At 42.4% G+C, this 20122-nt stretch overlaps 1 protein-coding gene across 3 annotated transcripts; it reads right to left on the bottom strand.

Moving 5' to 3' along the window:
- Window positions 1-1070: 1070 nt before the first annotated feature.
- dtna (dystrobrevin, alpha) lies at window positions 1071-18980 on the bottom strand. 3 transcript variants are annotated; one of them, XM_062404890.1, is made up of 23 exons: window positions 18707-18980; window positions 15459-15526; window positions 14272-14352; window positions 13958-14171; window positions 13550-13635; window positions 12913-13067; window positions 12721-12826; window positions 12040-12206; window positions 11687-11811; window positions 10417-10500; window positions 10102-10170; window positions 8049-8144; window positions 6503-6584; window positions 6067-6161; window positions 5220-5333; window positions 4907-5003; window positions 3910-3933; window positions 3182-3341; window positions 3000-3089; window positions 2816-2915; window positions 2581-2674; window positions 2445-2483; window positions 1071-2357 (listed from the first exon to the last, which is right to left on the bottom strand). In XM_062404890.1, the coding sequence occupies exons 2-22, from the start codon at window positions 15523-15525 to the stop codon at window positions 2466-2468; spliced, it is 2124 nt and encodes a 707-aa protein (XP_062260874.1). In that variant the 5' UTR covers window position 15526; window positions 18707-18980; the 3' UTR covers window positions 1071-2357; window positions 2445-2465. The 3 variants fall into 3 exon arrangements, with proteins under 3 accessions (XP_062260874.1, XP_062260873.1, XP_062260875.1); XM_062404889.1 differs by lacking the exon at window positions 18707-18980 and adding an exon at window positions 17187-17909; XM_062404891.1 differs by lacking the exons at window positions 8049-8144; window positions 10102-10170; window positions 18707-18980 and adding an exon at window positions 17187-17908.
- Between the last annotated feature and the right edge of the window lie 1142 nt (window positions 18981-20122).

Here is a 20122-nt window from a genome sequence, read left to right as displayed (position 1 = left end):
TAATTATTTCAAGATTTAAAACTTTTATTTAATTTGTAAAAGGTAAATTTGTCCACGATACATGGCTCTGTCAGGGTTTGAATATATAATGTCACATTGCGACACCAATACTACTACACCAATTGATTATTACTGATCAAGCAGACACATGCTGAAATTCCTACCAAAATTTGCAGAAAATTTGAAATTGGTGAAAAAGAACATTAAATTAATTTAATTTAAATTTTTATATTTCTTATTTATGAATTTATTTTTTTTGTTTTCAAATTTACATAGTAAATGGTGGCTAAATTTGGGGAAAAATGGCAACAAATTAAATCAATGGTTCCACATTATTTCAAATTGTATATCTGTTTCTTTTGGATGTCACCTTCTTGGGTTCTGCTACAAATTCTTAAATCCCTGAAAGAACAGCAAAAACATTATTTATTGTGAAAGAATGCTTTTACTTTTAGTTCTATGTTCAGCTGCTCACACAACTGCACTCCTCCTGTGTTAACACCAGGGCGCAGTCATGCACTTGATAAAAGACAGAGGGCATCTCGATGAGGCTTTGTGTGAAATTCAGGACCATGAGAGCAGCTTGCTAACTGTGCTGAGAGGAACCACAAGCAGATAAAGAACATATTGTAGGAAGATTGTTGGAGGCTAGATTGTGATCATATTGTAAAGCTCTGGTGATGGAGGTTGTGGGTCAATGTTATAAATATTGTCGTTGAACGTACAAATTGATGGATGTGTGCTGACGTTTTTAAAAGGCACTGATGATAATTATTATAAAACCTCTTCTAAGTTGAATCATATGCTGATAATACTTGAGCCTTGAGCCTGAGAGTGAAATGCTCCTTCCTAATACCCACATGAATGTGAGATTCAGAGCTGGATGGCTGCTTTTATGTTACCTCAGATGGTGGCTCTGTGTGATGAATTATAGACAATAGGTTGAGGGCAGCCAACAGTGCATTTATGACAGATAATAAATGTGCACTGCCAAACCAAGCCAATTGAAGTGTGCCGTTCTGGAATGGAAAAAGAAAGAAAAAAGGAGTTCATAGGCAAAAATTTTGATATTGTGTCAACACTTTTATTATGAATCACCACCATGCAAAATCACTGCTATGAACTTGCTCAAAAATCAAACTAGATATATTTCACACATTTATGATTTTAGATTGGCTTGCCACTTTTTTTAGCCCTCCAAAATGACTGAGTAAAGTTTTCACACTCAGAAAGTACATCAAGAGTGTGTAGGTTGCTGTCCAAGTCATGCACAGGTCTGCGTGAGAGCACAGATGCTAACAAAGGAAGCAATGGCGAATGATCTATGATCGAACCCTTAATTCATTAACCATTGATAGTAAACACAGTTTGTTCAATGCCCTTACCAGTGTAAACCTTTGCATTTTAGCTATTTGGAAACCTCTTGGAACCTGTCTTAACACACTTTCAATCCATCTACAACTTATATGTAATCAGCCATTTATATGTAGACATTGTACATATATTCAGTTCAAATCTTTCTCAACCAAAAACCCATTCCAAGAGTCAGATTAAATGAGTTTTAACCTCATTCTTACCCAGTGGAAACAAGTCGCATCGCTGCAGAACAGGTCGTGTTGTTAGCTACATGCAGCATCGACAGTTTGAACAAACTCCTCAGTGAGATCATCCAATCAGCTAAGGCAGTGTGCATTATTATCACCGATGTGTCAAATAAAAACAAACCTATCTGATCAATAGCAGTCGGCCTGCTTTAAAACACAAACAAAAAAAAATACAAAAAGCCACTCGACAGCAACAGTAAGAAATCTACGGAATAGTGATAAAATCTCTTCAGGGAAACCAGGCCAGAGTTATACATTTACAAACGATTGCAAATTGTATCGTCAATAGCCTCATCTCCAACGTAATCTCAAGTTCCAAACACAAAGCAGATGACCAACGAAACCTTTTAATCCTGGTTCGTTTCATGTCCAACTCAGAAACATGAGAACATTTTAATCTTTGCCGCCGTGTATGAACACTGTTGTCGTACACTGGCGACACAACTCAAATAAAAAGGATAAAAATGAAGAAGAAGAAAGTCATGAGTTTCTTTTTATGGCACCTGTGGTATCATAGACAGCTTAGTAATTAATCTCTTTACATCAGCTCACAGTATCACTTTAAATATGTGGTTGGTTAAAAATATATATCTTCACATAAATGTAGTCTGCGGTTGGACTTAGCAATTGTTTTCTTTTTCAACTTAAAATCGTCTTCATTTCTTCAGTGCTCTGTACCGTCGGCCCAGTGTCGGCCCAGTGTCGGCCCAGTGTCCAGTGTCTTCTACTTTTGTTGCTTTTCATATTGCTCACCTGTAAGAAATGTTAGAGATGGTTATTTGAAGACATTTGATTGTGTAGATAAAAAAAGTCCTGTAAAGTAGATTGTCAGAATCTTACCAGTAACATGGACTAACACAGTCACTGCTGCAGAGTCACCTGTATGAACGCCACCACAGCACACACAGCGGGTTAGAATCATAACAGTGAAGGAGAAATGAAACCATTACAAATATGTCTTTGTTTCCAGTCTCACCATGCACGTTTTGTCTGGTTCCTGCCTGTGCTTCATCAGCTCCCCCAAGCTGAGCTCGTCCTCCAGCTGCTGCTCCAGATCGATGTCAAAGCTCCTGCAGCACAACACAGGCAGGTTAAAACAGGACAGAAGAATCAAAAACCTTTATCTCTTCACAACCTTTGTCTCATATTTATATCGGCATTCTTGCAAATCAGCACATCTATAATTTCCTGTGTACTGAATGTGGATGAACCTTTGTTTAAAGGTGATGAAGGGATCTAAAGAGGTTCTGGCCGACAGGTCACAGCGGCCAAAGTCTGAATCCACAGTGCTCTCGGTCTCACTTCCACCCTCTGTGGGAAGAAGAGATATGAAATCAGCTGTTGTGTAAAAAGATTCAGGAGGACAAACATGAGCTCTTTCTGATTCATTTTGACCTGAATTGAGTTCCTTGACCAGCGATGACATTGTGTTGGTGATGGAGTCAGCAGCGATGAGCAGGTCATTCCTCAAGTTCCTCCTTGGACCTTCAAAACAAAACACAAAAAGAGGAGTTTGGATATTGATTTTGTCCAATTTCCAACCAGACTTAATAAATGCATGTTTTTGAGAAAGTCACCCTGAGCGAAGGCCTCCTGGACATCCCCTCCCACTCCCATGAGTGAGTCCTGAGGTGTGTGAGTCGGGGTCGTGCCAGCAGAATCCGAGTGGATGGGTGTAGGGATCGGCCGGCCGATGGTGTGGCTGGGGGAAGAGCGTGGCGAGCCGGGACCCTGAGTCTGAAGCACATACACACAAAATTAGTTCTGTGCCACTGAGTTTGTTTACAGAGAAAATCATGCTTTAGTAACAAGAAGACTATATATATATATATTATATATATAATTTAATAATATGAGCACAAGACTATTTCATAACCAGGGGTTAAAACACTGCAACAAATCTTAATTTAATCACCAAGAAATGCTTAAATAACTCAGTCTAATAGCTGTTGAATTACTGAGAGGCTAATTTGTCCTGAAAGTCAACCACAATAGCAACACACATTACAAAAAAAATGTTAGAAATGCACAATATGTTGAGTCGCTAAACAGTTTTTGCTTTCAACACGGAATTATTCAAATATTTAACATGCTATTAGAACAGATTTCCTCTGTGAAATATTCCAACCATTCCCACAAGCCAAACCACAAGCTTTTACCTCGTCTGGTAAACGCAAAAAGATTAGGTTTTTAGTTTTTAGGGAAGCCAAGACTTTTGTAGATAAAATGTTCAGCCGACGTAAGTGTTTGTTTCAAACATGCTTCCAGGTTTCACTCTCTCAAGCCTTCCACTTTTCAAACTTACGCCTTGTCTCCGCTCCTCCTCCAGCTGAAAAAAAAATATTTTATGGCTCATAAAACCACAAGTATTTCTGGGGATGGGGAGGGGGAATCCAGTGGGTACATGATGAGAATGTGGCTTCCTCATTCGAGTTGAATGGATTAACATGGATCTTTTGTGTTAATAAAAAGATGGTCAGATCTTTATTAGATAGAAGAGGACATGCTGTCTTGTAGGGTGCGATGGAGGATAATTCCAAACTCGGTATCATGTTCTCAAACGGTTTGTCTGGACTCTTGTCTGGCACGTTTAGGTACATTAACATATTAATTACATTAGCATATTTAATCAATGCCATATTTACAATTTTACTAACTGACATTGACGTGAGAGCACACGTTCATAACAATCAATAACTTATTTAATTCTTACAGGATTAGAGTCTAGTACCACTCTACCAATAAGTAATGATTTTACTTTGTATTATTACTATATCTGGCCTATATTAAAAATTAGAAGAAGAAGAAGAAGAAGAGGAAGAAGTACTAAAGATATTAAATGCTTTGTTCTCATCTATAGATAATACTCTTTATTTAGATATGTGAATATATTGTACCTTTATGTTTTTAAGTTTAGAAAAGAAAAGATTAAAATGCCCGAATGTTAACGGCGCCCTCCAATGGAGATTTTGTGTAATTTCTGAAGTGTCCTCTTGTGTAAAGTGCAGTGTTTGCTTTCCGTCAGCCACAGCTGGAAGGAAATGTAAAACAGGGCCCATTCATCATCAGGCCATGTTGCTTACAGCTGCATCAATATCAGAAAGAACACATACAAGCTGCAGCACGTGTCCATGTAGTTTTATATTAACATGTTAGCACAATCTTCAGCATACTTGATTCTGGCTACTGTAATTTTCCCCACAGGAAAAAGAGTGTGTGTCCTCCTTCAGTAATCATGGAGAGGACTTCATCTGTATGTGACTACTGTGCAGTGAGAGAGATGAGAGACACGTCTCCGGTACCTTGAGAAGCATCATTAGCTGCTCCAGCTGCACCATGAGTTCCCTGCGACTCTCCTGCAGCGTCGACATTCTTTGTTCGAGCTCATCTTTGCGTTGCCTGACAGAGGAAACAAGTTGTACAGTGAGAAGACACCACAATGTCACGTCAGTGGAAAAACAAGGAGGCAGACATCACGAGCATCTGCGGTTTGCAACATATGTTGTTTGTTTGCTTTGTGAAACGACAGGTAATCACAGGAGGTAGGTTCTACCACAGCCTGAGCTTAACTGGGACGACACACTGCAGTGGGACGGATGGAGCTAGCAGGGTTACCTGAGAAGACGGAGCTCCGCCAGCAGAGTGGGGTTCTGCTGACCCCGGTCAGGAGGCGGCTGGGAGGCCTCCTCGTGCTGGATCCGCAGCCGCTGGATTTCCTGCAGGATTTCTCTGGTAACGGGCACAAACATATGCAAATACAAATCAGATTATTTCTGACGTACTTTGTCCAGATGACCCTCGGTCAACACAAAACTTGGGGAGGCAGCATTTTGCTACACAAATTAAGAACAATTTACCAGATTATCATACAAACATACACACAATTTATATCTAACAATGTTTAAATCTTAACAGAAAACTCCCATAACTGAGGTTTTTTGGTCTTGGCTCACAACAAAAGCTGTTAAAGCAATATTAGCCTTGTTAATACATTTGTAAAAAAAAAATTCCAACGCTCAAGACGACAGACAGGATATTTTAGCTTTATTTATGGATACTTGGAGGAGGTGGAGACATATCATCCATCTTAAATATTCCTTATACCTGAATGTTCGCCTCTTTTTTGGTTTCTGTATTGATTTGATTTTTATGTTAACATTTGCTGTTACATTCAATTTCAAGTCATCTTACCGGTAATTGTTTTTCTTCGACTTATCCGGTTTATTCATTTTTACGCTATTTGAATTTGCTGCCAAATAGAAAATGTTCTATACAACGAATGTCCTTATATTGCTTGTCCACTATTTATTGATCTAAATTTCAAGTACAAACAGTTTGTAATCTTCTTGAGTAGTCTTTCAGTAATGGATGTGTTTTCAGGTCAGAATTTATTTTTGTGATGGAATTTATGAAGAGACAGAGAGAAGAAGTGAGCAGCATCACAGCGGCAGTCATCCCTCACCTGTTTTTGCTCTCCAGCTCGGCAATGAGCTGCCTCTGCTGTTTGTTGGCATCCAGAGAGTAGGGGAGGTCTGTGGGGATCCGCTGCTGTTGAGCCTGTCGGTGAAACCAAGCAGGAGATGTCACGTGACCTGGCAGTTACCTCTGGATGATGTCACCCCCGCTGCCTTATCTCACGTCTCACAGGGGGAACAAAACGGTTAAGTCACCAGACATCCATCAGGAGCCGATCGGAGGATACACTTCTGCTTAGCAAAGATCACCACCTGTAAATCCCCTTTTTCATCTCAGCAATAAAACAGACCGAAACCCCCAAAGGTGGAGTAGCAGCGAACGTTAAACCCTTTTCTCATCAAGGACAGAATTTTGGCTCTGAACAGTGATAAAAGATGCCACGATATGATGTGTGCAATAAATGTCTTATATTTATATCTCACCGCAGCATCAGCAGCCAGTCTAGCAGCATAGCGGGCGATGAGACTGTGCTCTTCATCTTGATGGTTACTGCTCTCGAGCAAACTGATCAAGAGGAAAATAGAGATGGGAGTCACAACGCGACACCGTTAATAACACACAGCGAGATCAAATATGAAGGAAATTATACCAAAAAAAAAATCAAAGAAAGTCTATTTTGCTAAAGAGTCTTGAATAATCAGAAAAGGGTTCAGAAGTCGTTCTGTGGCAGCCGAGGCCTCAGTCATGGCCGAGCTTCTTATGTAAAACCACAAGAGCAGGAATGAAGATGATCTGTTATATGAAAGTGGAGGTGGAGTAATCACTCGCTTTGTATTTAAATGACCGGAGGATTCAAACACACACACATCCCCCCACACACACACCATAAAAAGCACTCAAATGCACTCACACAGGAGGATATGTATATCTGTGTGAAATGTGTTTGTGTATGCGTGTGTATTTGTACTTATATCTTTGTGAGGACCATTTGGACCATCCATCCATCAGACTTGGGGGTTAAGACTTGTTTTCAGTTTTAGACATTTAGTTGTGATGGTGTGTGCATGTGTGTGGGTGTGGTCCAGGTATTACTCATCTGTTTACACAGTCACATTATGGGGCCTTGCTTCCTTATGGGGCAAAAGCAAGTCTTCATAACTTAAGTCTCTGAATTCTAAGTTGAAGTCATGTTTTAAAGGGTAAGGGTTAAGTTAAGGTTCGGGCTAGACAAGTAGTAACTACGGTTGGGTTAGAGTAAGTTTCCAGGAAGTATAAGTCAAAGTAATACTCTCTGAAGTCATGGAGATCCACTGTGTGTCTGTCTGTGTGTCTGTGTGTCTGTGTGCGTGTTGGTGGGGATGATGGGTTTAGTGGTTAACTATAACACACATAGACAAAAATGATTGATGGCATTTAATCATCACTGATACACACTCACACACACAGCGTATTAGTGCACACACACACAGAAAACACAGCCGACACTTTGTTAATGTTGCTGAGGAAATTAGCATCGATGCCTCAAAGGGGAGAGAAGATACACAACTCTCATTAATATGCAGCATCAACAGATCAAACAAACCAGACATGTTTCGGAAATGAGTTTGTATGGAGGAATAATTACAGCTAAAAGATGTCAATTAACAAACTAATCTGCCCTGAGGATTGGGGTGATATAACCTAATGAGACAAATAAGACAACAACATGTGCATTACACGCTAAACTGTGGTCATATGCCTGTATATTTATTAGTATTTATTTTCAATGCGAAAATTGTCTAATATTGGAATCAAATCAAATCTACATTTTCCGAATGATACCATTTTAGACAGAAACAGTTGTGAAAAAGAGGCTGATGGAAATAATGTGTCCGAGGTCGAGGTTCCTACTCTGACAACAAAGCAGCGCTAGGCCTGTAACATCCAGATGAAGTTAGATCGGGGGGGAAGGAGTGGTGAGGTGGCGGTTCAGCAGAGCACATAGTTTCCACTGGCGTCTGGCAAACACAGCAGCACACACCAACTAACCATGATCTGGGGTTGTTTTGGAGCAGATTCACATAGAGGCCAATCAGAACATGTTCGTCAGCAAGTCTATCGGCAACATCGAGGTTGTAGTTCAACCTGGAACAGCGGCAGGGTTTCACAGAACACAAAACAGAACGTTACACAGGTGACAACAGAGGGACGAGGGACGAGGGGAAAGCTGAGAGAGAGGACAAAAGAGAGGAGGAGGAGGAGGAGGAGAGTGGCTGGAAAAGCAGCCTTTCATGGGTGACTAGAGAGGAACAAGGCCATATTGTGTTCGGGAGAGACCCCGCACCGATGAAGGCCGGGAGCACGATCAAGGACATGCCCATGAACTCTACGAGCTGCATGCACTGTTTACCTTCTACAAGCATCAATCACTCAGGGCTCCATTATTAAAACTATTATATTTAAGTCAAACTGCCCCAAAGGTACATCAGACATGCACACGGTTTTACTGGTGGATCACACAGAGGCTTTGCACCTTCTCCACCTGTGTCACACACAGCTGTAATGCAGCAGCCATGCCAACCAGCGTCTCTATAAACCGACTCTACGTGTGAATATGATGAGATTTGGGGGCCGGACGCCCCTTCTGGTTTCCTTCTGGATTTATAGATTGACCAATCACGTTTCAGAAAGGCAGAACACATTGACTGAAATATATTGGCTATATGCAGAGAGCGGTTAATGGAGAAGAGCCAAAATGTAGAGAGCCGACACCTACAAAGAGTTTGTGTTTTGTGTGGAGAAACCCGAGGACTCGTCAGACTGTAAACTGTCTGCACCGAATGGAAGATGGAGTCTCAACCCAGATTTGTGCCGTCTACACCAGAGACCCCAAATATATTAGCCGTAGCCCCAAGAGGCTGATTCCTCATCAGATGATAGTGGATTTACTCCAAGATTGCCAACATGGAGGAGCACACAAATAATTAGTCAAACTAGAAATAGAAAGATAAGAATAAGGACAAGGACACTCTATCCAATATTTAAAGAAAAAAAAAACGACAGTTCAGACAAGAGATAGAGGGTGGGTCTGAAATCACTAACTCTTTCACTCCTCACTACTCATTGTATAGGATTTCCACAATAATCTGCAGAGCTAAGGAGTTATCTACTGTACATTTTTATCAGAATGAGCCACACTTTTTAAGCTACACAATCAAAGTGCAGCTTTAAAATTAGACTGCATTAAAGTTTAGGGCACTGGGGAAAATTACTGACATAAGAGTCTAAGAGTCAGGTTGGCATCAGTCTGTTTTGATTTTTGAATAAATCTTTTTCAAATTTCAGCATCACAAGTCCTCCACCTTTATAACCCCACTATTAAATTGTTGGACTGACCCTTTAACTGTACATTCCAGGGCTCTTTAATAAACTTTATTTGTAGGTTAAGGAATCTTATCAGGTTCTCTTCAGTCCCTGTTGTACAAATACTAACCAGGGGATGTCCAGAGGGCACATCGCCTGAGAGCTTTGTAGTAGATCAGCTCGCAGGCTTTGCAAACAGGAGCCGCAGTGTACAATGCTCTGACAAGCACTTCAAGAACAACCTGCAGAGCAGCAATCACTCATCGCATCATCCGCATGTTTTTATATATACGTCATGGAAGGATGTAGTGTTCCGCTTTCTTCATCAAATGCAGGTGCAGGGCAGCTCAAAGATTTCTTTAAACTTCCAAAATACATAAACCGCAACTGAAAAAAGGGTAAAATCCTGTTTCATGTGAACAGCTCAAATCCATTCACAGTAGTTTGGGAATTTATACATCTTAGGTGCTGGAACTCAGACAACTGGCAGTTAGACTTCCCCATTTCTGTGTGATTGAAAAGATAGATAATAGACCCGCTAAACTAATGGCCAGCGATCTTTATGATGCATGCTTCATCTAGCGTCTTTGAAACAGCCCCTGGAGTACAACTATATAAGCCCCTGGTTTCCTTAGGATGATAAGCACTCTAGTTTATGCCCTATGATTATTATCTATATTAGTTCACGCATGCACTTCGGCTACAAAAGCATTCTGGTGTGCACACCTGTGTCACTTACCCTCTCCCTTTGAACAGATGCGGAGCAGTCCCAGTCAAGGGCTTTCTCTGCTCAACATCATTAGTCTTGCTGTAAGGCAAGCCCATTTACATTCAGCGCCAGGGAACCACAAAATAAAAGCATACGCACACACACACACACACACACACACACACACACACATTCTATCTTTCTCTCTTACACACACACTGCGTGGAAATAAAGACAGTGTGGGTCACAGAGTCTACAGGACACGAGGCCTTCAGGGAGCACGGGAAACTGAAAAGAGCTCCTGTAAAAATCCAGGACATCCATTGTTCCTGCTGTCTTACTCACTTTTTGGTGGAGTAAGGGTTCCCTGATGTCGGCATGGAGTGGGAGAGCGAGTGGTCGTTGGTGAAGTTCACTGGTCTTGGTGGCCTATAAAAGGGAAATTAAATATTACTTATACTTAAGTAAAATTATAAAAATTCTGTAAGAAAAAGCGTTTGACTTTTTGTGAATTACTAGGGATCTCCGAAAGAATATTTCGTTAGACAAATTTCTGTACATGTAACAGAAGGTGGCAACAAAGTGGGGATATAATTAGTCAACAATGACAACGTGCAATGAACTGAGGAGCGGACGAGCGGATCAACAAACACAGCAAGTGCTCGGATAGAAACTAATGATGGACAGTGTGGCAGCACTAGGGAGGGATGGCACTGTGGTTAGCACAATGAGCACAAAGGATGTCAATCGAACAAAATGTACAAAAATACATTCTGCAGTGCGTCAAATAATCAAAACAAACTCACCATGTGTCTCTATTTCGAGGAAAGTAAAAAAACAAGGAAGGAAATGAACGTAATTTATTACAATCAGCTCATTTTTTGAATTTATCAAAATATGAGGAAAATAAATTTAAGGAAATGAACCTTTTTTTTTCAGAGCTTGAGCCAGTACAACAACTGGCTGCTGTATCATTTGGACAGTTTAAAGTTCAACATTAAATTTACTTATCAAAAATTTGGAGGTATATGGTGTTTTTACAGTTTTTATTCCCTCTGGTGTGTTATAGTTTCCTTTTTTATTGTATAGGTCAGCAAATTTAAAAAGCCCAAAGTCCCCAGTGAATGGAAATCCTCTCCCCCACAGAGACACTGTTACACCTGAACCGCCTCGTCTGCACTACGGCCGATACTTCCGCATCATTGTGATGTCATGTGACCTGGATCATGTGACCTGCATTTCTGTACATTAAAGCACGTAAACCTTTTTAGCTCAACGAAATTAAAACTATGAACCTGAATATGCAAAAATGTCCCCTTTATATTTTACAGAATAAATACTTATTTCATTATTTATAAGGAAACAGAAAACATCAGTCAAGTGAATGAAACGGTAGCAGCAGCATTGCCGATTACAATCATTCCCAAGGCTATAATTAAGGCTCATTGATCAGTGGAACCAATTCCTGACACTCGGAGGCAGCTACAGGATAAATCTCAACTGGGGGGGGGGGGGGGGGGGGGGGTTGAAATCAGGGGCCCTGAAAATAACACACCTCTCTGATTCCTCTCTCCGTCTGTGCTGGGGGGAATTAAAAGAGAGGAGGTGGACTTACACAATGTGAGCTAGGTTGAGAGGCTTCTCTGGCGTTTCGAGGAACATGGCGTGAAGAGGCTCTCTGCTGGACGCGCAGCTCAGCGACTTACTGAGTGCGCGGGACAACTTCTTAGCCGGGGATTTCTGGGGAGAGACACGGGAGTGAGGCACAGATTTCAGAGGACGTGGAGACGCTGATGTCTTTCTAGAGGACGCGGCGGCGTCATGGCAGCGTCAGCGTCCACCGTCACCCGCGTCGCCGCATTTGCCGTCGCTCACGTCGCGGTGAAGCGGAGCGAGAACAGCCACAGTGACTGGTCCAGTGCAGACACACCCCCACCCCACCCCCCCTCCCCTCCCCCTCCTCCTTACCCATGACGTATACTCCTTCATTTGGTGCTGGTTGCTATGGGAACCGCTGGCATGCCCCCTCCAGAAGCAGTCCTGACAGAGCTGGTAATTATGACATTGCTGGCAGCGGTAGCGGAAGCCCATCATACTCTCACTGTGGCAGTAGGAGCACTCGACCGGGTGAAAGACTGCAGGGGAGGAGAGGAGGGGTCAGACACACAAACGCACACGCGCACAAACACACACGCACGTAAACAGATGTGACGGCAACCCAGATATTTTGAGCGTTGCAGCGAGTGAGTCAGTAGAGGATTATTTTCTATTAATTTAAGGACAGATGTGCGGGGATATTGAGCCGGTTCTGATGATACAACAATACGTTACAACAAACACGCACAAATCAACACAAGCAGTCGAACTGAGGATGTGTAAAGATGTCACGGTGTTCCATCTGCTCACAGGGAGGTGGCCTGTGATGATGAGTGCATCACAAACACGCCCAAGCACTCACGCACAGGATGTGAGGTCCCTATGGGGTGTCTTCACTGGGTGTGTATGTGTGTGTGTGTGTGTGTGTGTGTGTGTGTGTGTGTGTTTGGTGCATGTGGTGACTCAAGATTATGATGCAAAGCTGAACTTTACATCCACCCGGCCTCGCTTGCTTTCCCTCCCCGCTTATGAATATCCCGTGTGCCGTCTTACCGTTCTCCACGTTGGCCAGCCGATGCATGAGAGGAAACCACACCAGACACTGAGGGGGCGGGTCTGACATCAACGTATCGAGGAATGTGTTGAGGGAGACCTTTTTCTGTTGACGTGAGATTCACCCACAACGTCAGTGCTAAAACAATCACACATCCGCCCCAAAGCATCGCACTCTTAAAAGGTCCTCACCTGCTGTGCGAAGCAGGTTCTCGCAGCTTGCTCTGTGTAACCGAACGAAGGGCCCTCAAAAACCGCCATGGGTAATTTGAGAACCTCCCTCAGGAATTGGTCAAACTGTGCGTACACCATTATTCCAGCGGAATCCGATATCTGGGAAAAGATATCTGGGAACAGCGTGGGGAGACATTACACAAATGAACCAAACTAATTGCCACCACACTCTGCTAATTATAACATGACACAATGCAATTATCCCACTTATAAGTGAAAACAAATCAATGTAAAACAGTTATTCAAATCAGACGTTCTAATACACCAGCAGCACGGCCCTCCTCGTTTTCTTTCATAAGCTATAGGTAGTGCACCCACAGATTCAGGGGAGATTATGTAAATAACCAAATCTTTGGGAAAATGAATAATGACTTCTCCCCTGATAACACAGCACTTCCTCTTCTCTGCAGAAAGAGATGCAGAAAATACAGCTACAAGAAGTTTGTATTCCAAATTCCAATGCAATACATTACTTAGACTAGAAGAGTGTGAACTTTACAAAGACAATTGGCTGATTTATTGCAGGTAAAAGTGTTGATTTTAATTTGAATTGTTCACAACTAAAAGCAAAATAAGGACTTGTTGTGTTGCTTACATCTTAATTTATCCAGAATCTTCCCACCACACACAGTGGCTACGGCCATCTTCACGACAAAGACAGTGACTTGGCCGAGGCCCTCCCTGTAAAAAGAGAACAAACATTTTACATCATGGTCGGAGTCTTTTAATTTAAACCATTAATGTTCAAGATGTGGTGAATTCAGCAGTTTTTGAAACAACCTTGAAAAACAAACTTGAATTACAGTCATCATCGTCTTAAAAAACTGTTTACCCCTCCACTCTTAACCAGTATGTTGTGACAATATTTAGAATTTTTGGTTAATAGTCTGTATTTTCACTGAAGACACATGAATCCCTCTGCACACTCCACTAGCCCACATCAAATCCCCCAGACGTGAAAGCACACAACCAGCCGCCGACCGTCATGTGATGGGTTACTCACGGGTCGTAGGCTGCCAGGAGGAAGTTGAGCAGCAGGCTGATGGACTGCTCCACGTTGATCTGGTGCGTGGTGGGCATGCGTTTGTTCAGCTGGTACAAAATGGTGGACAGTACCATCTCCAGGCGAGCCACGGAGAGCTCAGCGGTGAGGTCCATGGTGTTGAGCCCATTCTCTCGGAAAGCCTCGATCACATTCCAGATGTCCACCAGGTGCACTGGAGAGCAAAGAGAGAAACAGCAAATCAACCTTTTCATGGAGGGGGGGGGGGGGAAGAAATAAGCAGAGTCATGTAGTAAGAAATGCTTCATACTCACGGTTACATTTCTTCTGCACAAATCTGAGTTTGCAAGCTGTCCTGTATGTTGACAATCGGATGGAATCCAAGTCGTGGGCCCCTGAGGAAGAAGTTATCATTACAAATGGTGAAAAGCTAAATATTAACTTCGTAGTGGGACTGCATGGAGGCCCGGAGAGTTCAAGACAATATGAAACAATTGTATCATTAACTGCAGTCATTTAATATAACAATTTAATAACAAAACAAAGTCCATCTTATAAAATGTTTCTTTATCCCGTCTCAGTTTATTATAGTTATCTTCTTTTATAATAATAATAATATTTTTCATAGCCCCTTTCAAAAGGACCCAATGTAGTAAACATTTTTTAGGGAGAAGGACATTTTCCTTTGTTGCTATTTTACCCGAAACCCTTTCACTTCATAAAGTCATATTTCATCACTAAGTCTGTGTCTTTGATTGGCTTTGATTAGGTTTGAATGAGCAGGCAGCCAATTAAAAAACTGCCTTTCCTTTAGATTTGACCGGCAGACTAACTGTTTGTAAATTTGTTATCCATTCAGTAAATTTTATTCTGACAGCAAATGTTGCAATGTGTTCCAAAGCTTTGGAGTTTAAACATTTCCTGGTGTTAGTTAACTTTATACTCGATTTTTACCACTTAAAAATGATCCAAAGATCTGGAGCAGATTTGAAAAACATTACTGTAAGACATGGCAATTTGAGATAAAAGAAAAATTCTTGCTAAAGGAATAAAGCATAACATTACCTGTAGACTTGTTTTGGAGATGAAATAGTACATAAACACAATAACACAGTTACTATAATCTAATTTATTAAGGCTCTGTGTATACAAACAACTGAGCATTCATTAATGTTATTAACGCCCATGTTTACATATGATTACAAGCTAAAATAGCTGCAGAGAAAAAGGTAAATTAACTCAGTTAGTGTGAAAAGAACAATATGAGTAAAAAACCTAACAGTAAAACTTTGAAAACAAAGAAGAAGACATAACAGACTGATTCACATTGAGTAAATAGTGGGAGAGGATGAGGTTAAACTGAAGACCTGTCTGTCTGTGTTAAAAACTCATCTGCTGGACTCCGGTTGAGACGCTCGTCTTTGCTTTACACGAAAGTAACAGAGAGGAATTTGCCATTTTCATGTTCAGCGTGTAAAACAGCCGGGCCCTGAGCACTTACTCATCTCAACAAACAGTTGCCTTCGATCTGCCATGTTGTCACCTCTCCGCCCGCTGTCTTCAATCATTCTGCTCAGAGAGAGAGGAGAGTGATGTCAGAGCCTGTGTGTAACCCTGTTATTGACAGAAAAAGATTCAACTGAAGACAATTGCTGAATGTGCACCTGGACTTGAATCCTGCTTCATAACCCCTTAGTAAGATTGGTTACCACATCGGTAGTTAGCTAGTTAGATGAGCATGTGGTTTACATTAAAGCCGTCAAACACTACTACTCTTGTTTTCATTGGTTTTTATAACCTGTAGGCAAAAGGACATCACAATTCAAGAATGTGGGTTAGGGTTAGGGTTATGTGAAGAAAGTAGAAGAGTCTATAAGCCCAAGCACAAAGTTTCAACACATGGAGGAATCTAAATCTAACAGGCCGGCTGTGTCAAGCCATGTTTGCTAAACTATGGTCGGACTGTTTGAGGTAAGAGGTAAAAGTACCTGAGGGACTGATATGCACAACAACAGGGTGGTGGTGGTCTAGGGGGGGGGAGCTTACTGTGCCACACATTGGGCCGTGCGGGTCCACATAACTAGTTAACCCGGCCCTGGGGAGGACTTAAGTAAGCAGAGGACAAGACTTTGAAAAGGGGCAAAGCAGCAGAGAGAATGCTCACACCATGCCTCGCTGCACAACGTCTGAGGCAATCTAATACACCTAGTCATGTGGTTAGTTGCCATGGCAGCAGAGATCCCAGCCACTCCGTTAGTAAAAACATAGAGCTGGTTCCCCCCCACAACACACACACACACACACACACACACACACTCCCACTGCAGACAAGTTAAGTTTGCAGGGGAAAGTTTTGAGCACTTAGTAAGTATCTTGTAAGAGGTAACACTCGGTGGGTTGATAGTTTGGAGCCCAGTGGCACATGTGGCTCGAAACCAGTGGCTTCTGCAAGACAATCATTCAGGCATGCCATTTCAAATTACTGACAGTAATCTGTGGGACCCTAAATATTATTACCGCAAAAACCTGTGGTGCAAGAAATATCAGAATGAGTCTGGAAACAACAGTGCACTTCTTTCTTTTGCTGTCCTCCCTCTGATTTGAATCAGTGCAAGCACTCGGTTACTGAGCTCTATGAATCTTTGAAATCCACTTTAAGAGGGAAAAGATTAGGCTAATACGTGAACCCGGATTTTCAGGATCAAGTCCAGCATTTCAGGAGATCCCCTCACAACACAGGATTAATGGCACGTTACCCTGACGAGACAGAACGTCCACATATGAGAATGAAACTCGCCCCGCATGTTAGGTTCCTATCATAATGTGATGTGGCAAATGACAAGATTGCAATGAAGCAAATAATAAAGTGGGGATTCATCATTTAAGGCGACGATGAATGCACCTTCAACAGTAAACAGCAGTTTCAGATGTACACACACAGCGGTGACAGGCCACTGCCCATCGTAGTCCAGTATCATCTGGAAAGTAATGGCCACGCGAGCCCATTCATCACCCGCAGAGCGAATGAACGGACAAATGTACGATATTATAACACTGATATCCTTCTCCTCATCATGAACAAACACCTCCCGGGTGCCAGCTCCGTGACCTTCTGCGGTCCGAGCTTGGAAAATAACTGAGATTGATACAATCTGTCGCAAGATATATTAAACCAGCAGAGCCAATAGGAACGGTGGCGATAGCGAAGGGAACGAAATGATCGACATACCTTTCATAAAGCACCATGGTGGCAGCCCTCCCTTTTTTCCAAACAGAGTCAGTTCACCTTCTAGAAACAATTGTCCACGACTACCTCCTGACACCAGAAGTGGCCCAAACGGATGGGCCCCGAGCAAGATATCTGAAATTAGAAACTGTCAGCGAAGGATCCAGCCTGTGCCGCCTCTATCTTTAACCACGAATGAGAAGGCTCTACATTCTTGTACAGCTTTACTGACTCTCTAGTTGCAGACCCCAAACCTCATTCCTGGCATGTGCCCAGCAAACATTACTCTCTCTCTCTCTCTCTCCCTCTGTGGCACTGTCACAACCGGCCACATCGGATAAACGAACTGCCCTTAAAAGACCAAAATCCTCATTTACCATTGGCACTGCAGAGAAACTGGTGGAGATGGACGCTGCCAAAACCAAACCGAGACTCTCACAGGCATTGACTCACTCCCGCTTTGGTCTTCTGTTCGGCCAAAATATTCAACTATGGTCTCAGGCCAGCAACAGAAATATGCCTTATTAGTCAGTTATTTATAATATGAACCTATTTCTGTAGCGGGCTCAATAGAACACGGAGGACAGGGCTGCTAATGCATGTTCTCCCCGGTGAACTCCGAGCAGGGATTGTCATGCAACATATCCAAACACAAGCACTTACTTGAGTTACACGGCAATCTGTGTTTGGCCGGCTCGGTACAGCACATCGCAGCTGTTGCCACTGATTGGACCAGAGTTATTTTTACATCATAAGAGCGTAAACTGCTGTGGCCCTCCGAATCCCTGTCCCCCCGGCAGGAGGAAGAAGAATAAAAACACCACTGACTTATTAGGGTCAACCAGATGCCTGTTGCTGGAGTAGATGGTGAAACTGTCTGGGACCAGACAGGGATGTCTGCCGGAGGGCCCTCTGTCGCCCTCTGCTCATCACCATGGTTTCAGCTCCAAAAAGGCCAAAACTTTGGGAGCCCTGTGTGCAGCTACTAATGTGTGGTTGCAGGTGCCATTGAGTTTGTTGCACAAACTAAAACAATGTGAGAAAATTTTAGTAACACAAGAATATGCAAAAAAGGACTGTATATCTGACTGTGCAAAATGTGTGGTGTGTCACCCAGCACTGGTCAACTCTGGAAGAGATGTAGTCCTGGGAACAGAAGTGTCAAGTGGCACCGTGAACAATAAGAAGAACACGTGAAAAACCCACCACATTAACACTGACCAGACAGAACAGGGCAGCCAGACAGGCAACAGGCACCTGGTGGTACAAAGCTCAGGCGTCACCTGTCACGCTGGAGAGAAACACCTGTATGGACGAGAGACAAAGCTCCCACTGTCACACACACACACATACACATACACACACAGACACACACATCTGCCCGCAAACTGCGACTCCATTCACTGCGTCTCAGATCCTTGAAACTTGAAACTCATGTTCAGCCACAGGGACGAAGCAGGTTAAGGTCGCTGCTGTGCCGCCGGAGACAGATTCCACCGGCAGCACTTTGCAACAAGACTTACCACAATGAATTTCGAGGCATGTCATGAAACATCCCTGTGTTTGTTTCACTCCCGGGGGGGGGGGGGGGGAGAAATCCCGTCAGCGGCTCGCGTCGTGTCCACGCACTGCGGAGCGATCAGGGCTTCTTCTTCTTCTTTGGTGTGTTCCGCTGCTGCATCGCTGCACGTAACGAAGCGGACGCTCCGCCGCCGCTCGATCCACGCACAGCTCGTGTGGTGGAAATGTGCTGGCAGCGCGCAGACGGACTGATCTGAGCTCAGGCTGCGTTCACCTCCGCTGTGTGGCCTGCACCATGACGTAATGCGGGACCTCTTCACTTGCGTCAGTGTTGTGGTCCGGCTGCAAAATGTTGAATGCAAAAAAAACAAAATTGTAACCACCAACACACATGCTTCTATTTATCTTTATTTTATTTATTATTTTATTTTATTCTATTTTGTTTTATTTCATTATATATTCATGTGTATGTATATACAGCTATATGTATCTATACACTTACTTTTCTGTACATGTGTTGTCCACGTAATGCTTGATTTATTTGTTAATTAAAAAATAATGCAATACAGAAAAAAATGATTCATAAATAAAATTTAGATTATTTAAAGGTTAAGTGTGTAGAATTTAGTGACATCTAGTGGTGAAGTTGCATGTTGCAGCTGAATACCCCCTCACCCTTCCAAACATCAGAGAGAACCTGTGGTAGACTTCAGCTGTCATAAAAACTCAAAAGGTAGTTCAACTGTAAAAACAGCATGGCAGCCTCCATACAAAGGACCGGCTCCTGATGTAAATCTAAAGTATTTAAATAGAAAGGGTAAAGAAAACTACAATCGATACCATTTAGATAATTACACACAAGTGAAAATATTACTTGGATTTTTTCACCTTCAGTTTTTGCCAAAAGATCCCTTCCACCTAAATCTGACACACTGGACCTTTAAAGATGTCGTCATTTGCAAGTTGAAGCATTTCTTTCTGTATTTATGTGATTTAGGGAGATGACGTCGAGCAGTTAAACAAGTGTTATTTATTGGGTGCTTCAAATTTCTGCTACTTCCTCATTTCATAGGGAATACATTGTTACGGTGATTGATGAAGTGTCCTTTACTAGTTGAGAAAATTCTCCTTCTTCTTTCTTCCTTTTTCAATTAGCCAGAACACACAGTGTAACAAACCTGAGGAAATGACTGTGTTTCTAATTCATGAAGTGAATTTGACAAGATAATGATGCTACAAAAACACCACATTTAGTAGAAAAAAAAGCCGACAGCTGTACACAATGAAATGGATGATGGCTGTATCCCTTTGAGCTGCTTCAGGTTCAGGTTGCTGGTATTGTGCATGCTGACTCCCTGTCACGCTGCCATGTCTTACTGGGGACACTTGAACTGCAGAGCCATTGTTAATGTTATCAG

The sequence above is a fragment of the Platichthys flesus genome, chromosome 14 (assembly GCF_949316205.1).
Source record: "Platichthys flesus chromosome 14, fPlaFle2.1, whole genome shotgun sequence".
Taxonomy (NCBI): domain Eukaryota; kingdom Metazoa; phylum Chordata; class Actinopteri; order Pleuronectiformes; family Pleuronectidae; genus Platichthys; species Platichthys flesus.
This window is presented reverse-complemented; position numbering and strand designations above follow the sequence as displayed.